The following is a 16,307-nucleotide window of genomic DNA, read 5'->3' as shown; positions in this document are numbered from 1 at the left end:
AATTGTGAGGAGGATTTTAATTTTTATTTTTGATTTAACAGAAAGCCATTGAACAGAATCCAGGAAAGGATAGATATGATATGTTTTTTTTTCTCCATCAGAATTCTGGCTGCAGCATTTTGGATCAGCTGAAGGCTTTTAACTACAGTTTTTAGACTTCCTGATAGTAAAGTATTACAATAGTCCAGCCTTGAAGTAACAAATGCATGGACTAGTTTCTCAGCATTACCCCCCGATAGGATATTTCAGATTTTTTGCAATATTCCACAGATGAAATAAGGAAATTCTATCAACTTCTTTGATATGGGGTCCTGATTAAAAATAACTAGATTTTTGACTTTATTATCTGATATCAATTTAATCCAATTCAAATGAAATGACTGACTAATCAGTTTCTTTTTCAAAGACTTTGGTCGAAAGACTATAATTTCAGTTTTGTCTGCATTTAGGAGCAGAAAGGTAAGAGTCGTCCAGGTTTTATGTCTTCAAGACATGCCTGTAATCTATGTAATGGGTTAGCTTCATCTGGATTTATAGACAGATACAGCTGAGTATCATCAGCATAACATTGGAAATTAATCCCATGCTGTCTAATAATTCTACCAATTGGGAACATATATATAATAAAGAGAATTGGTCACTGTGGTACTTCACAGGTAGCCCTGGAGCATTAGGAGGATTTATCATTAACACGAACAAACTGATATTGATCAGATAGATACGATTTAAACCAGTCTAGTGCTGGTTCTTTATTTTCTACAAAATATTCAAGTCTTTCTAAAAGAATATTATGATCAACTATGTCAAATGCAGCACTGAGATCTAACAGGACAAGTACAGATACAAGTCCATTATCTGAGGCCATTAGAATATCATTAGTGACTTTCACCAATGCTGCTTCAGTGCCATGATGAGCTCTAAAGCCAGACTGAAACTCTTCAAAAAGTTCATTATGGTGTAAGTGATCACAAGAATTTTAGATAAGAAAGGAAGATTGGATTTAGGTCTATAATTGACCAAGTCATCTGGTCAGGAGATTTCTTAACTAAAGGTTTAATTACACACAGCCTTAAAAGCTTTTGATACATATCCCTGTAACAGAGAGAGATTAATCACATCTAAAATGGAGGAAGAAATAAAAGGGACTACCTCCTTAAATAATCTGGTTGAAACTGGATCTAACATACAAGTTGAAGGCTTAGATGAAGACAATAGTTTTGCTAACTCTGAAAGTTCAACTGGATCAAACCAGTCTAAACCCGGTTCAGGTTCTATGGCTACGTCAGATGCTGGCTCACCTTTCAGGGATAAAGCAATCATTCTTAGAGAAGTGCTAATGATCTTACTTTTAATTAAATCAATATTTTTCATAAAGAATCCCATAAAATCATTGCTGCTAAGAGCAGATGGAATGGAAGGTTCAAAAGAGCTATGGCTCTGGGTGAGTTTGGCAACTGTATTAAAAAGATATCTAGGATTATTCTTATTCTCCTCTATTAATGAGGAGAAGTAGTGCGCAGCTCTGCATTAAACCAGGGAGCCAGCTTTCTATTTTTAAAGTTTTTTCTTTTTTTAAAGGGGCTGCATTATCTAAGGCAGTATGTAGGGAATTACCAACCCCATCAACAAAATAATCAAGGAGCTAAACTTTTGCCTTGCACTACTCAGCGACACAGAGGAGAGAGAAAGTGAAACAGCTTCTTTAAAATGTATAACTGCACAATCTAATAATGATCTGCTTCATTGAAACTTTCTTTCAGGAGAACTCTGTTAAAGTAATCCTAAAGGTTATTAAAAAGTGGTCAAAGAGGACAGGTTTGTGAGGAAATACTGTTATTTCTTCAAATTCAGTGCCATATGTCAGCAAAAGGTTTAAAGTATGAAGATGAGAATATGTGGGACTATTCACATTTTTAACAATACCAACAGTGTCTAAGATAGCATAAAGGCTGCAGTTAAGCTATCCCTTTCAATATCAGCATGGATGTTAAATTCCCCCACTATGATGACCCTGTCAGTATTCAACACCAAAATGGGATGAATGATAGAAAGGAAGATAGATGATGAGAGGAAGGGAGCCTGGTACAACAACCATCTAGGATGATAAATTACAGGAGTGAGATGAGTGATGATAGAATGGGTTATAAAACACAGTTGAAAGAATCATTCAGGTCTGATGAAGAATGTGAGTGAGTTTTGAAACAACCACCAGTATTTGTGATAACTGCAGTGATAGGCTGTGGCTGAGTGCTAGGTGCCTGCCACAACCACAGACAAGCTCCATGCAATGATGAGCTGAGGATGCAAGCAGAGAATGCACTGCGCGTGCTGGGATTAGCTGAGGATGTGATACGCAAGCCACGATGAGCTGAGGATGAGAGATGGGGATGTGATGAACTAGACTCAACCCGCAAGCTGCGATGATCGAAGGGCGGGACATGCAAGCCGTGATGGCTAAGCGTGATGTTTCAGTTGAGATGAGCACACCATGATGTGGTAAAGGTTTCGAGGCGAAGCGCCGTTTCGTAATGCAAATGCATGGATGAATGTGGGCACGATAAGCCTGGAGCAATGAACTGAAGGGCCATAATGTACATGCTGCGATGGGAAGAGGAGCCATTAGCACCCAGAGGGATGGAAAAAGGCGCAATAAAGCGCCAGCCTCAATGATAGAGAGCGCCATGAAGCGTCCACGGCAATGAAAGAGGGCATCATGAAGCAACCGTTGCAATAATAGAGGGCGCTATGAAGTGTCCACCACAACAGATGGAGGGCGCCATGGGGCACCCGCAGCGATGGTTAGAGGGCGCCAAGCACATGCAGCGACAGATGGAGGGCACCGTAAGCACCTGCAGCGATGGGAAAAGGGTTCCATGAAGCACCCACCGCGATGGATGGAGGGTTCTACAAGCGCCTGCTCCGATGGGAAAAAAGGGCGCCATAAAGCGCCCGTCACCATGGATGGACGGTACCATAACCGTCTGCTGCAATGGGAAAAGGGCGGCATAAAGCGCCCTTCGCAATGCATGGAGGGCACCCACCGCCATGGGCCACGTCTAACATGGTGCAGAGATTCAGATAGAAACGATGTGCTGTGATAATGCCTGTGACTATGCTGGCATTAAGGCATTTCATGTTAATCACGATCTGTGATACTAGAAGCATAGATTAATGAATGCAGGGGCCACATAATCACCAACCAGATGAAAAATGCAGCAGTCACATAATTAGCTTCCTACAGGTCATGAAACTTGAACCTATCCTCGACGAGGCGGCAAATGAGCATTATTCACATTTGCAAGCCTTAGACATTAAACAACAGTAAAACATGATCAACTCCCAAAAAAGAAAATCTGCAATGACTCCACAAGGCTTAAAAAGGACCCATGATTTAGTTTAAAGATGATAAATGTTGAGTGTCTGCTAGGGGATCAATACCAATATCAATAATATCTCTACCTCGACTGCGCCGACAGAGAGGATAAGCAGATATACCTCTGTAAAGAGAAGGCTGCAAGCATCATTTAGAGTGATGGGAAATCCACTTGAAAGCTCACCCAGTCTATGCAAGAAAGTGATGCTAAGACTTGATTATATGTTACGTAATAAGTAATGCCTAAATGCAAGACTTTTTTATCATTATTATTTTTTAAAGACAGCACAGTTGTAAATGTTTACCCAACTGATTATTTTTATTTGATCCATTTTAGCCTGGTAAAATAAAAATTGTTAATGGATTTGACACACTGATGTGAGTTCAATTAAGGAATTCGGGTTCTAGTAACTTGAGATTTAATATTTGCATAACCAGTGTTTGCTTGATTGACTGGGCGAGTTCATGCAGTTAGACCAAAGCATTAGATTTAAATATATTTGAAATATTAGGTTCAAATGATTTCATTAAAGTCAGTGACAATAGAAAACATCTTACCTGCTTTATAACCACAATAACTTTGGTTTCTAAATTCAGACTTACCGTATATTTGGAATGGGGGTGACAAGCATGAATTGTTATTGAAATCAAATCAGACTGAAAGAAATGTAGGAACAACGTTGATTCATCCATTAAAAGCAGCGCACCATCTGCTAATAAATCACCATGACATACTTAACAGAGAAAGTGTGTAAGAACCGGCTGGGGACATTGAAAAGCAAAGATCAGAGGATTGAACTTAATTACCGATGAGAAGCTGTGGGCTGGAGAAGCATGTGCATGAGATTTGCTGTTTTGATAGAGGAGAGACCTGAAGCGATGAATGAGGAAACACTGGAGCCTTGAAGCAATACATCTCACCTGAATCAGTGTCAGCAAGCTGAACACAGAGAGAGCTAACTAACTGTTGATGGCTGAAACACAGAGAAATGTTTGGAGACCTTTTAAGATGAACTCTGGATGCTGATTGGACTTTGTTGTGTGGTTCAAAGCTGATTATCTGGTGAAGGCGAGTAATCAGTTTATTCAGTTAAACTTCCGCCTAGGCTCCATTTCAGAGTAAGGACCTGGTGGACATTACAAAGTTGCAAAAAGACGTTTTCTGGCTTTGCAATTTGGATGAGAGAGACTATGGCTTAAATGTTAAAAATTGTTGTAAGTATTAACTGCCTTTGGAGTAATCAGTAAGTCAGACTGAAAGATTGTTGCTACTCCTCCTCCTTGCCCAGATGATTCCCATCTCTTAGAATGTGAAAATTTAAATAACTAGAATGAGTTGCCTCATTTATGCTCACATAATCCTCTTGCTGCAACCAAGTTTCTGTAAGGCAAAATAAATCAATGTGATTTCACAAATCTAGTCATTACCTAGCAGACTTTTTAAAGAAAGAAATCTTATGTTAAATAAACTACATTTAATCGTTTACATTTTTTCCCAACTGGAGTTATTTTTATTTTAAGTAAATTATCGTGATTTAATCCTTTGGGAATCTTTTCGTATTTATTTGATTTTGGTCGTGGGCAAGACACGGTCTGGATGGAGTAATGGACAGAGAAGCTGCAGAGAGTTGTCTTACACTAAGACTCTGCTTCCTGGTCTGCACCCTGGGTTGTCAGGGTTTTGGAGGACTAACAAATTTGTGCAGATTCCTAGAAAGAAGAGCTGCACCATCCAAAGTGGCATGGATGCCATCTCTCCGAATCAGACCAGGCTTTCCCCAAAAGGATTGCCAGTTATTAATGTAGCCCACGTTGTTTTCAGGACACCACCTAGACATAGGTGGTAAAAATAAACAGTCGTCCTCTATACCTTTAATATGGGCAGAGACCAAAGCAGACCATACCATCATTAAAATGTCTCAATTTTATCTAATTCACTCTGCAAAGATGTTCTGCAGAACTGTTCATACTTTTGTGTAATTATAATTAAGGACATTTCATCAAATTGTATTTACATGTAGCATGTTTGTTTACTTTGAGTTAATTGTATCTCCCAGGTGTTTGTTTTTCTGCAAATACTCCAAATGCAAACAGTGTAATGTTTGTAAGACATGGGAATCCAGAACGATGGCACAGAAAATAAGTTGTAACCAACTATTTTTTCTGTTCACTGCAGGATGATTTTAGCTTGTCCATGCTTGGGCACCTTGAGCACTGAAATGATTTATCATAGATGTTTTTATTTCTCAACAGTGTAGAGATACTGTATACATCTGGTATAAGCCAGAATAGTTAAGAAGGCAGTTGTTTAAGTCTAAATTTATTGGATCTCTTAGTAAAAATGTGGACGAGCCAGTTTTTATTTTTTTGGTTGTAAGGAACCAAGCTTGGCACTGTTAACTGATCCAAGCTCGGCACGGATCGGTTTTCAGAGCATAGTGTAACCGGGGCTATAAAAAGACATGTGTGCCGTCTGCCGGCACTACCCTGGAATTAGGCAAGCTACTTGATAGAACCGTCCTGCGATGCCTTGTGGGACAGTGACAGCTCTGTTATCTTACACAAACCCATGCTGACGGCAACTCCAAGCTCTAGTGAATCCTCCATAGAGCCTCCTAGTATAACATTCAGGAAAAAGAAAATTTACCAAGAACAAACAGGGAAAAAAAAACATTAAGGCCTATTTTAATAAATCAATAAAAACAAGATAGGATAAACATTTTCATTGGAATAAATGCACATAAAAAAGCTCTCTGGTATGTGTATTGTTGTTGAAACCTAAATTTGATCTGATCTGTATTCTAGAAGCAGTGACAGAAATCTGCTCCCCTGCTATGTTTATGGCAGTCAATCAAATTGAATAGGAAACATGTTCAATGAAGACATCGAACAAATTAAATATCATGTAAACACTTTAGTCAATACAGCTAAGAGACTATTAAGGATATTCAAACCTTTAACTTCAAAGTGGCATCTGAATGCCTCTTTAGCTTTAGCTCACATTTCAGGGAACGTCAACATTTGTATTGTATTCCAAGCGCTATTCATGTTTTATCATGCCTAAATTTTTTTTATTTATTTTTTAGTCTGAGATTCACACAGGATCTCAGACTTTCCTTAATTACGTTCACACCTCCACTAGGAATTTCATTGCTATGCTTTGACTTGTTTACCAATATTATGCATGCACAATGTTGTATCATCAGTTATGTGGTGTTGTTATTGTGAACACACATAGAAGGACTTTGTCTACTAAAAAACTGGACAAAAAACAAAACACAAACGTAACAATGAATACAGCAACTTTGTATGGCAGAGTGAGCTATTAGAATATACATTTGGAAAGTCATATAGCTGGAATGTGCCCCTTTAAGATCAATCATATTGGAAGCAAAGCATCTTTGAACAATTTAGTTGATCTCAGACAGTTAGTACAGGATCAATTCTAAACAGTATCATATCAACACAATTTACAAGACAAACTGATCTAGTTTATTTTCAGAATTAAAGAGTTAAATCACAGTAATCAGATTGATGGTTCCAATTTGTTCTAAGTTGTAACATGATGCAGTGAAATTTAGCTTATTAGGCCAATTGATTAAACATTTTCCTATTACAGAAGCCTGGCTGATCACAACAAACAGCATTAATCAATTTTTTTGAACAGGCATCTGTTTACAGTAAAATGAAAAAGAGAACAAACTTCTTTCAAAAGATTGAAACATTCATCTTGACCAAGCTCAGTGTGAGAGCTCATCTGCTGTGACCATCTGGGCGTGTGGGAAGACGGAGCTGGAGAAAAAACAGGTGTACTCTCTGTATAGACTAGTTACCTCATTTACATGTGTTCTGAAATGTCTCCCTGCCACCAAACAAAGAGAATCATTCTCACTGCAAAATGCCTTCACCATCATATTAACATCCACAACAGTTTATTGAATAAATCCCTATAAGAGTTCAATCTTATTTCCCTTATGGAATATTCATTTATTTTTTAGAATCACATTTAAATGAGCAAAAACTTAGCCTTATGTGGCCGGATGATTAAGTATTATTTAGGTTTGTTCACAATACTGTACTGTACTGTACTGGATTTTAATTTTGGGAATATAGTAAAAGGGGTCAATTACAAACACATGCAACCCTTTTTAGAGTTTTGCTTTGTTATGAACTACTGTTTTACTTTTTTTTTTAATATAATCCCAACCATTTGTGGTAAAATTTGTGGTTGTAACTTGATGAAATGTTAAAAAAGCCAAGAATTTTAGGTCTTTTGCAAGGCTTATATGTCACATGTTAACCTTTAAGCTTTAACATTTAACCATCACATTTTTTTGTGTAACAAAATTTGGACCGAGGGGGTGTCCAGACATTTTGCTCTGCTTCTGCTTTTACAACTCCATTGTCATATCATTCCTTACATTACCTGAACAGAAAGTTATTTATTTGCAGTTTGTTTAAATCTGAACATTCATTCCCTAACTGATCATCTCACATCTGGATGTCAGTATCTAATCATTGCTTCCCCTGCTCATAAATAAAAAGAAAATAAATTCATTTTTGGAGACCCTTTACATAATGCATTTCTCCTCAAAAGTTTACTTTAAATTTACATGTTTTTTCTTTATTTATTTTCATTTCAGTCACCCTCACCCATCTTTCTTTTCACCATGTCTATTCCAGGAGTTTCCAGAGAACCCAACCAGCCCTGGTGTCACGCCTAATCATGCCCCCAGGTAGCACACCCCATTGATAACAGATGCTCCCTCCCATGCTGTCCCTCTATTTCATTCATCCTTGAGATCCATGCTTTACATCGGAGGTCACAAAAGAATTGGTTGGCTGTCAACAAAAGAGGGGTGATTAACCTGCTCCAGCGAGCATTTAGATATTTACTGCAATTTCAGGAAAGGTCAGTCATGAGTGTGTATTTCAGGTTCAAAGGAGACTAGAGTTGGTTGGATTCTCCGAGTGCGTTTCAGTTTTATTCTCTACATCTGTCCTATCCACTGGATTATGACCCCCCTCCCCTATGGTTATACAGTAGTGCACCGCTCCTGTGAAAACTTATCTTTGAATTTGCTTGGCTGTACAAAACAACACTAAATAAATAAATAAATAAAACTCTAGATCTATTTGTCTCCCTGCTGTGCAGAGCTCCATTCTGCAGCCATGTATTTCAGCATTCCACCAGACTTCGTCACTAGGTCATCATTATAGTTTGTGATGTGGTTTACATGCAGTGAGTTTGCCAAAAAAAAAAAAATGGTGGTTGCTGGAATAATATTCTTCAGGCTTATATACAGTTAAAAGAAATTAGAATATCACTAACAGCCTAATTTACTGCAGTAATTCAAAAAAGGTTTGATTATGCAGATTGATTGCGAATAGATTTCAAGCATGCCAGTCTCTTAATTATAATGATTATAGTTCCCAGCTTCTACAACCCCAAAAATCAGGATTTCTTCTTTTTAGAATAGGAAATTTGGATAAGACAAAAATCGATTCAATAAGAAAATTTTGTTGACACATTATTTTTTATATGATTATGATAAAGGCTAATGAATGGAAGATGGTAAAAAGAAACAGGTATTCTTTGATATGTGGGGGATTGAGAGGCAGTAGTTTGGGAGAGATTTTTAACGTACGAACTGTGGCTTTGGTCAGTGTAATCAGAGCAACCAGACTTAACACAGACTTATCCAAGGGATGGGCTGACTGTGTTTTTACCCTTCAGAATAAAAAAAAAAACATCAAAAGCAGCTTGTCTGTATCCAAGAGAAAAAGAGCTGGACTCTAAATCTGTGCTCCAAAGTCATCTTGAGATAAAACAAATGTTTGTTTTATTTGAAATCAGGGCTAATTACCAAGCTTGCCTGACCTAAACCCATAGAGAAAATCTATGGCTGACTGTCAAGATGATGAGATACTACAGAGCCAACGATGTAGGTGAGATGAAGGCTGCTTCCAGAGGCTACTCACCTTTATGCCACAGCACTGATTTAGTCATTTTTAAGAAAGGCGCCCTAAGTTTTGAGTGCATATTCGGTACATGGACCTACTTTTCAGAGATTGAATTATTAAAAACATTTTCTTAAAATTGGTTTTATGAGTTATGAATTGGTTTTTTAAGTATAATTTTCAAAGAGAAGGGAAGCAGGGTAATTTTTAGGTTAAGCCAAATTCATCAAAATTTATAGACTTAAATACTTCAAATATATCATATGCAGTAATACGTCTGTGTATGAACTGTGTTTCACCTTTTAAATTATTTATGAAAAATTATGAGATTTTTGTAAGATCCTGATTTACTGAAATGACTTTCAATCTTTTGATCCTCTGCACTGTTAATGCTGTATGTTGTTTTAAATTCTTAATGTTTTAGAGTTGTAATTGTTTCTGCATAAACATGACTAAAAATATTATGTTTTCTTTCCCCTCTCCCTGCTTTCATTAATTTAACCCCACCACCCTTTGATATCTTTTCCCCAAAATTTAAACAAATTCTCGAAACTCATTACCTTTATATTTTTTATATATGTTTCTGTCATTCGTCATCTTCAATTAAATATGCTCCCCTTTTTCTATGTCTCAATTTCTTATCATCTGGCTTTTCTTTTTCTGTTTTGGGATAACTTCTCCTCATCAAATTGTTGTTTTTCTTCCAACTTTCCGACTTTTGTCCAACTTATCCTCTGATTCGATCTATTTATTTGCTTCCTCCTCTTTTGCCATCTCTTCCACCCTAACCTGGTTAAACTTGTCTTCCCTTCTTTCCTTTCCTGCCTTTGTTTTTTTTTTTTACTCCTTTCTGCAGAGCACATGCGACACCCTCCGGAGTCACTCGGACAGTCTCGGATTCACGCCGAACATGTTACCTCGTCACCCGACTTTAGGCAACTTTGAAGAATTTGCTTGTTGATGACACAACGCTCAGGCTGTGGCACATCTTGAGACTTGACGGCAAACTGTGAAAATATTTGTGTATTCAAAGGATAAGCATTACGTGTATGCTAAAAATCAGTTTGATAGAAATAGAATATCATCAAAACACACATGTACACAAAAAGAGACCACTTCCAGAACAGAACTCAGGTTTAACACCCATGCGAAGGGCATAAATGTTCATTTTATCCGTGTATCATTTTGTAGCTTAGCTTCTGTCACTGAAGTTCTAACGATCCACACTGACAAATCTGTCTGAAAAAGTTGAGTTTTGTGACAGCTCCATTCAAGTATTGCCTTGCATTAATCAATTCAGAACAAAAACGGTAAAAATAGGGACTGGTATGTGCAGTAATGTTTATTTTCACAGTGGTATATTTCCCAACATACAACCAATGCTTTTCTTTTAACTGATTGTTGGTTGAAAGCTTTTCAGACCTGAATGAAAACACTCGTGCTTAATGTTGCCTTTTCCCACAGTGACACTGTGGATTGTCTCATTAATTAGACAGCTATGTGTACTTGACTTTAAAAATGAGCAGGAACTTCATTATTTGTACATATGCAAAAGCATAAAGTATTATTTGCCGTTTGCCAAGTGACAGACTGAGGAACAATTGTTTTGTTGCCTTCAGTCATTTTATTTTTAGAATTTTATCATTAAAAAAGGGAGTGGATTTTATCTTTAGGTCATTTTAGTTTTCTGTTAGTTGTTTGCCCTTTTTTTAAAGTTCCCTTCCATTTTGATGGGTGAAAACCATTTATCAGTTGAAATAACACAGTATGGCAAGCTGTTTATCATAAAATATTAAAAGCACATACTGAATTTGTAATTGAATTACTATTACGCAACAAGAATAATGCAGCAATGAAAAAAAGCTAAATCTTTACAAAGTCAGATACCTACATTCAATTCCCTAAAATTATTTGATCCTTTGCAGATCTTTCCTCAGAAGCAGATTTTAAAATGTGAGTTATTTTATCTTTTGATATCTCTACTCCCTGAACTAAAATTGCCCCCAAATAGTCCAATAATATTGAGCTGAACTAATCTAAAATCAGGTTGGACTGACATGCAGAGGTTCTCTCTCAACGGGAAGCAGGCAGATATGAGTAATTATTTTCATTGCAAACAGAGCATTTGAAAAACATAGCAGGAGAACAAATCATATTATTATATAATTACAACATTTTATGAGAATTTCCATAGATTTTGTAGCAGTGGTGAGTCTGAACCATATGCCTGCTTCTCTTAATTGAGTCATCTGTCAGAAATGTATAACTTAAAAAAAAAGTCTATGGCTGTCTGGCTTGGCTGGAGATCAAATTACTATCACTACGGTAACAGAGAAGTAAGGAGGTGATTTTACAGCTTTATTCAAGCCAAATAGTTTCATGCACCACTGAAACATCATGATGATATGAAATATCGCTAAGAAAGGAATAAGACAGCCCTCTACATCTATGTTCTTTGTGACTTGGAAGAATTGGATTATTGACAGTAGCAGTAGATATCAAGTCTAGACTTTGCATGTGAAAATAGACAAATGACAAAACATTTTACACTTAATTTATTTTTCTTTCTTTGTTGTTGTTTTGGTTTTTTTGGGGGGAAAATGCCTTGGAATTTAATGAAATCTAGTTAGAATGTTTCTTTCTCCTTTCTTTCTTTCTTTCTTTCTCCTTTAAAGATTTTTTATTATTAAAAAAGCTAAAAATGTCTCTTTGAGCCAAAAAACTATATGGTGGTTGGATTATTTTTTACACTAGCCTGCAATAGTTGTTTCATCTTTTAATACATAAATGGCAAAAGGTAGAGGAAAATTGAAATCTTTCATTATGAACAAGCTAAATCCATGCTAGGGGACACCTCATCCACATACAATAGTAGTGAAGAGACAGTGAACCATAAACTTCCATTCCAGATTTGAAAACAAAGCCTTTACACAAATCTTGTAATTTGAAGTTTAAATGGATGATAATGAGCCCTCATGTTGTAGGACAGGGGTCTTTAATTCCATTCCTGGAGGTCTGGTGACCTAACCTTGCGCTACAAGCTGGATTGTCGCAAGATCTGAGTGTTCAGCCTCAGAAAGCAAAATGATAGAATAACTCAATTCAGTTCTACACATATCAATCTGGCGACTGCCAGGTTGATGGTGACCTGCACCTTTAGATTCATCTTGCTTCAACTAATCTGTATCAAAAAATCAGGTCATTAGCAGAATTCTGGAGATCTTTGCTGCATGTTTAGCAGGTACTGAAGCCTCTTGATTCAAGCGTGTTAAAGCAGAGGCACGGCTTTGAGGACTGAAATTGAAGACCCCGTTCTAGAAGGTTGAGCTTGATGAATAATACCAACTGAAGTGATACCACTAGTGTGGTGAGAAGAATAAAGACAATTTGTTGACATTTTTATCTATTTGGGGGGGGGGGAGTATTTTTCATAAAGTTGTCTTTGATTTGACTTGGACAGAATAAGTAAGACTTGCTGTTACCCTTCGTCTTTAAAATGTTCTTCCATCAGAGTTTCTTAAAGGTACTCATCAGCACAATCCCTGCGATAGTAATTTATTCACTAAGAAGATTTTAAAGAGACTGGTGACATTCCTAAACTTGTAAATACCTGCAGTTAAATGCAACAAAAAAAAAAAAGAAAAATCACAGATACTCATGTAAAACATTGCGTATTAATATTTATATACAGATAGATAAAGAACATCTTTCTTCATTTATTCATTAATAGAAGTAATTTGTATTTCTGAATCTTTTCAAAGGCATCAGACCCATGCTCTGCAGCACTACTCAGTTTGGTTGACATATAAGAGCCTCATTGTACAATTTGACCACTGTATACAAACTTTAATATTATTATCCCAGAATATGTAATAAGTCACAAATAACAGTTTGTGATGTACAAATGATCCAGTATAATAAACTATATTTACCCATCAGTATTTATGTTCATAACTCTTGTTCTTATCTCGGTGTCATGCTTCTTCCTCTTTTCCAATGTTATTCAAGTCCGTGTGTCTAAAATATCAGATCTGTAAGAACTAAAACAAATGTCTCAAACCAGCATTTAAGTTTTTAATTGTGACACAGTTTGATATCATGGTGTTGAAACCACTGTACGTAGCTTTATTACCGTGTAGTATGTGTATTAGATGACTGTTGATGTGAAGCACAAACCCTTGGAAATTAGCCATCGCTCGCAAGCCAACGATGGGATGCCTCTGATTCCGACAGCCTTGTGTGGCTCGAATTTCAAATGACACACACTGTTAAACATGATGTGCCCTTGGCTCTGACAACAGGAATGAGAACGGAGCCACCTTAAGGCAGACTTTTAAGAGATCTTAATTTTTTCAGGACAAGAAAGGAGAATTGGTGTTGCCTTAAAAGCAATAAAGGAGATGTAATTTTGAGAATGGTGTAAAAGGGATTTTGGATATGAGTTATATACATATAGATACATGTTATACATTTAGAATGTCTGTTAATTTATTTCTGCATTTCCATGCACCAAGGAAAGCTTATTTAAACCTAAATTTAACTGATTCCATTAAGATATTTTTTATTAAAATCAATATGTTATGGTCTACACAGTCTGTTGCGTTGGGAGTTGTTCACCCTCAAAACAGAGGGTGAGCTACAGGTTTATTTCTGCAGAAGCTGTATCCAAGCATTTCTTTCAAAGTTCAGTGAAAAGAAAGAGTTTGTGAGAAGATACACAAGCAACAGGGAGGATTGCTTGTGGTCAATTTTTTAGGCCTCTGCTGCAGTAGGGACAATGTCCAAAGTGTTTTACCTGGACTGAGGGAGAAAAAAAAAGGACTTGATTTGTGCACAGTGATCCAATTTCCACTTAAGTTGTCAATAAGTGTCCCAGAATCTAAAGAGGAGTGAGTAGGCCCAGAATCTGAGCTTTTTGAGGTCCAACAGAAGTTTCATAAAGCTAGTGCTGATTTAGGAATTTAGTTCCACATCAGCACAGCCAACAATTTGGACATTTTATAGCATTTCATGCCTCCCTTTGCTGACACAAGTGAAGGAGATATTTATTTTCCAGATGGACTTGGCACCTTCCCGTACTGCTTTAAGTATCAATGGTGGTCAGGATGTAACTGTGCTTAATTAGCCAACAAACAGGACCGACCTAAATGCATACCAGCTGAATATGCATCTATAAAAGCAGTTAATGCCTTCATAACATGTTAGCTGCGCTGCACATGGATATATGTGAATAACATTTCAGTATTAAACATCCTTTTTATCGGTCTTGTAATGCATATCCTAATTTCACTAAACAATGAATTTTGTATTTTCATTAGCTAAAAGCCATAATCACCAAGGTTACCAGAAGTGTGTGGGTATTACCTCTGTTTAATAGGCCAGTTTCACTGTTTAAACTGAATAGCTGAAATACATTTTTTCAGTTTTGCGTCCTGAAGTATTGAGATAAATCTGTGTAAACACCATAAATGGTTGTAAACAACAAAGCTGCCCACTGCTACATAAATGTATGAGGGTGGCCGTTGTATGTAGAAAAAACCATCATCATCCACATGAGATGCATGGAGGTGCCACTTCTTGTTACACTATGATGCTGCTCTGGTGATGCTGCATTGATGTGATGGGTTTATGGTGGAGGTTAGTGTAAAAAATCAGACCCATTGTTACTGTATACTGTGGAGGAGAGGGCTTTGATAGAATGTTCCAGGTCTTTACCTCTATCCCCAACCCCTGCCTTATTACGTGTAGAACTGCAGAGTGTACCTGAGCTGGCAGAAACTATCAATAAACTTCATGAAATTGATATTTACTGCATAGCTATATTCAAAATAAAAATATTTACACATAGCTAATTTATGCTAATATTTTAAAGCAAAATAATTTTTTTCCCCTTGCATGATCATAATGTATTCCTAATATATCAGACCTATCAATGTAACGATAGCTATGCTGTTCACTTTGTATTGTCCAAGGTGTATTTCTGGAGTCAGATGAATCACAAATGGTTTTCTCCACATCTTTATGAAATCTGTTTGCCAGTAATACACATAAAGATCTGTTTAGCTGTTTTAGCAAAGGTTATATAGATAAAGTAAAGCTAAAATGTGCCTTTAAGTCTAATTCTTACAGGTAATTTCTTTCTAACCCCCCTGGCATTCAGACACAAACATCTGGAGATCCAGAGTTGTTTCATCTGGCTCTATATACACGATGTGTATTTTACTGTAGATATGTGATTTTAACTCTGAACTGTACATTAAATAGTTATTACGCACTTACCCTTGTGGTTGCTCATTAATTAATCACATTAGAAATCCTGAGAGGGAATAACTGTTGCGGTGTCTTGACCTATTCCCACCAAAAACAGAAATTATTGAACCGTTTTTTTGTTTCTTTTTACTTGTTTAAGTTTTGAAATTGATAAACTATGCAAGAAAAAAAATACAAGCTATAATTTAGTCTAAGAAAAGTTTTGATTAAGCTGGAAGAGAGTAATTAGATATGAGCCACTTAATGAACTACAGATTTCAGTTTCAACGGTAATATTCATAGGGACGGTTTACGCTGCTGAAGGAGACAAATAGCACATTGAATTGTATCTTTTTCCAACAAAAGCAAATACTTTAAAAAGAATAGGTCGAATCATAAATTTCTTACTAAAGCTCTCAAGTGACATTTTAATTGTCAATGATATTAAATTTAGTAAAAATGATAAAAACATACAACACTGGCTTGACTGTATTTCAATCGATCTTTTCGATATGCATTTATTTAAAAAACAATTAGGTTTACATCAGTATTTCAGATTCTGCAGTTTTAGAGTACTGAATAATCCAGTTTAAATATTTTTTTTTTAAACCAAGCAACAGGGTTTCCATGTAAGGTTGGAGTATTTCTGATTTTAACATAGTCATGTTGTTCGAAATATCTACAAGCAAAAGCAAAGCCAAAGAAACGAAAAATCAGCCTGTAT

General features: G+C 36.5%; 1 protein-coding gene across 6 annotated transcripts in view; it reads left to right on the top strand.

The window, feature by feature from the left end:
• The window catches only part of asic1c (acid-sensing (proton-gated) ion channel 1c), a 143,510-nt gene extending 131,541 nt beyond the window's left edge, over positions 1-11,969 (top strand). For 4 of the 6 annotated variants that reach the window (XM_038301630.1, XM_038301631.1, XM_038301625.1 and 1 more), the window contains exons 10-11: positions 8,057-8,109; positions 10,191-11,969. In XM_038301630.1, coding sequence (XP_038157558.1) covers positions 8,057-8,109; positions 10,191-10,269 — 132 coding nt within the window. In that variant the 3' untranslated portion in view covers positions 10,270-11,969. The remainder of the gene's footprint in view (positions 1-8,056; positions 8,110-10,190) is intronic. The other 2 variants (XM_038301627.1, XM_038301629.1) reach the window with 1 other exon arrangement.
• Positions 11,970-16,307: the final 4,338 nt, after the last annotated feature.

The sequence above is a fragment of the Cyprinodon tularosa genome, unplaced genomic scaffold (assembly GCF_016077235.1).
Source record: "Cyprinodon tularosa strain WSP-4 unplaced genomic scaffold, ASM1607723v1 ctg47, whole genome shotgun sequence".
Taxonomy (NCBI): domain Eukaryota; kingdom Metazoa; phylum Chordata; class Actinopteri; order Cyprinodontiformes; family Cyprinodontidae; genus Cyprinodon; species Cyprinodon tularosa.
Note: the sequence above shows the minus strand (reverse complement) of the source record. Positions and strands in the feature narration are given on the sequence as shown.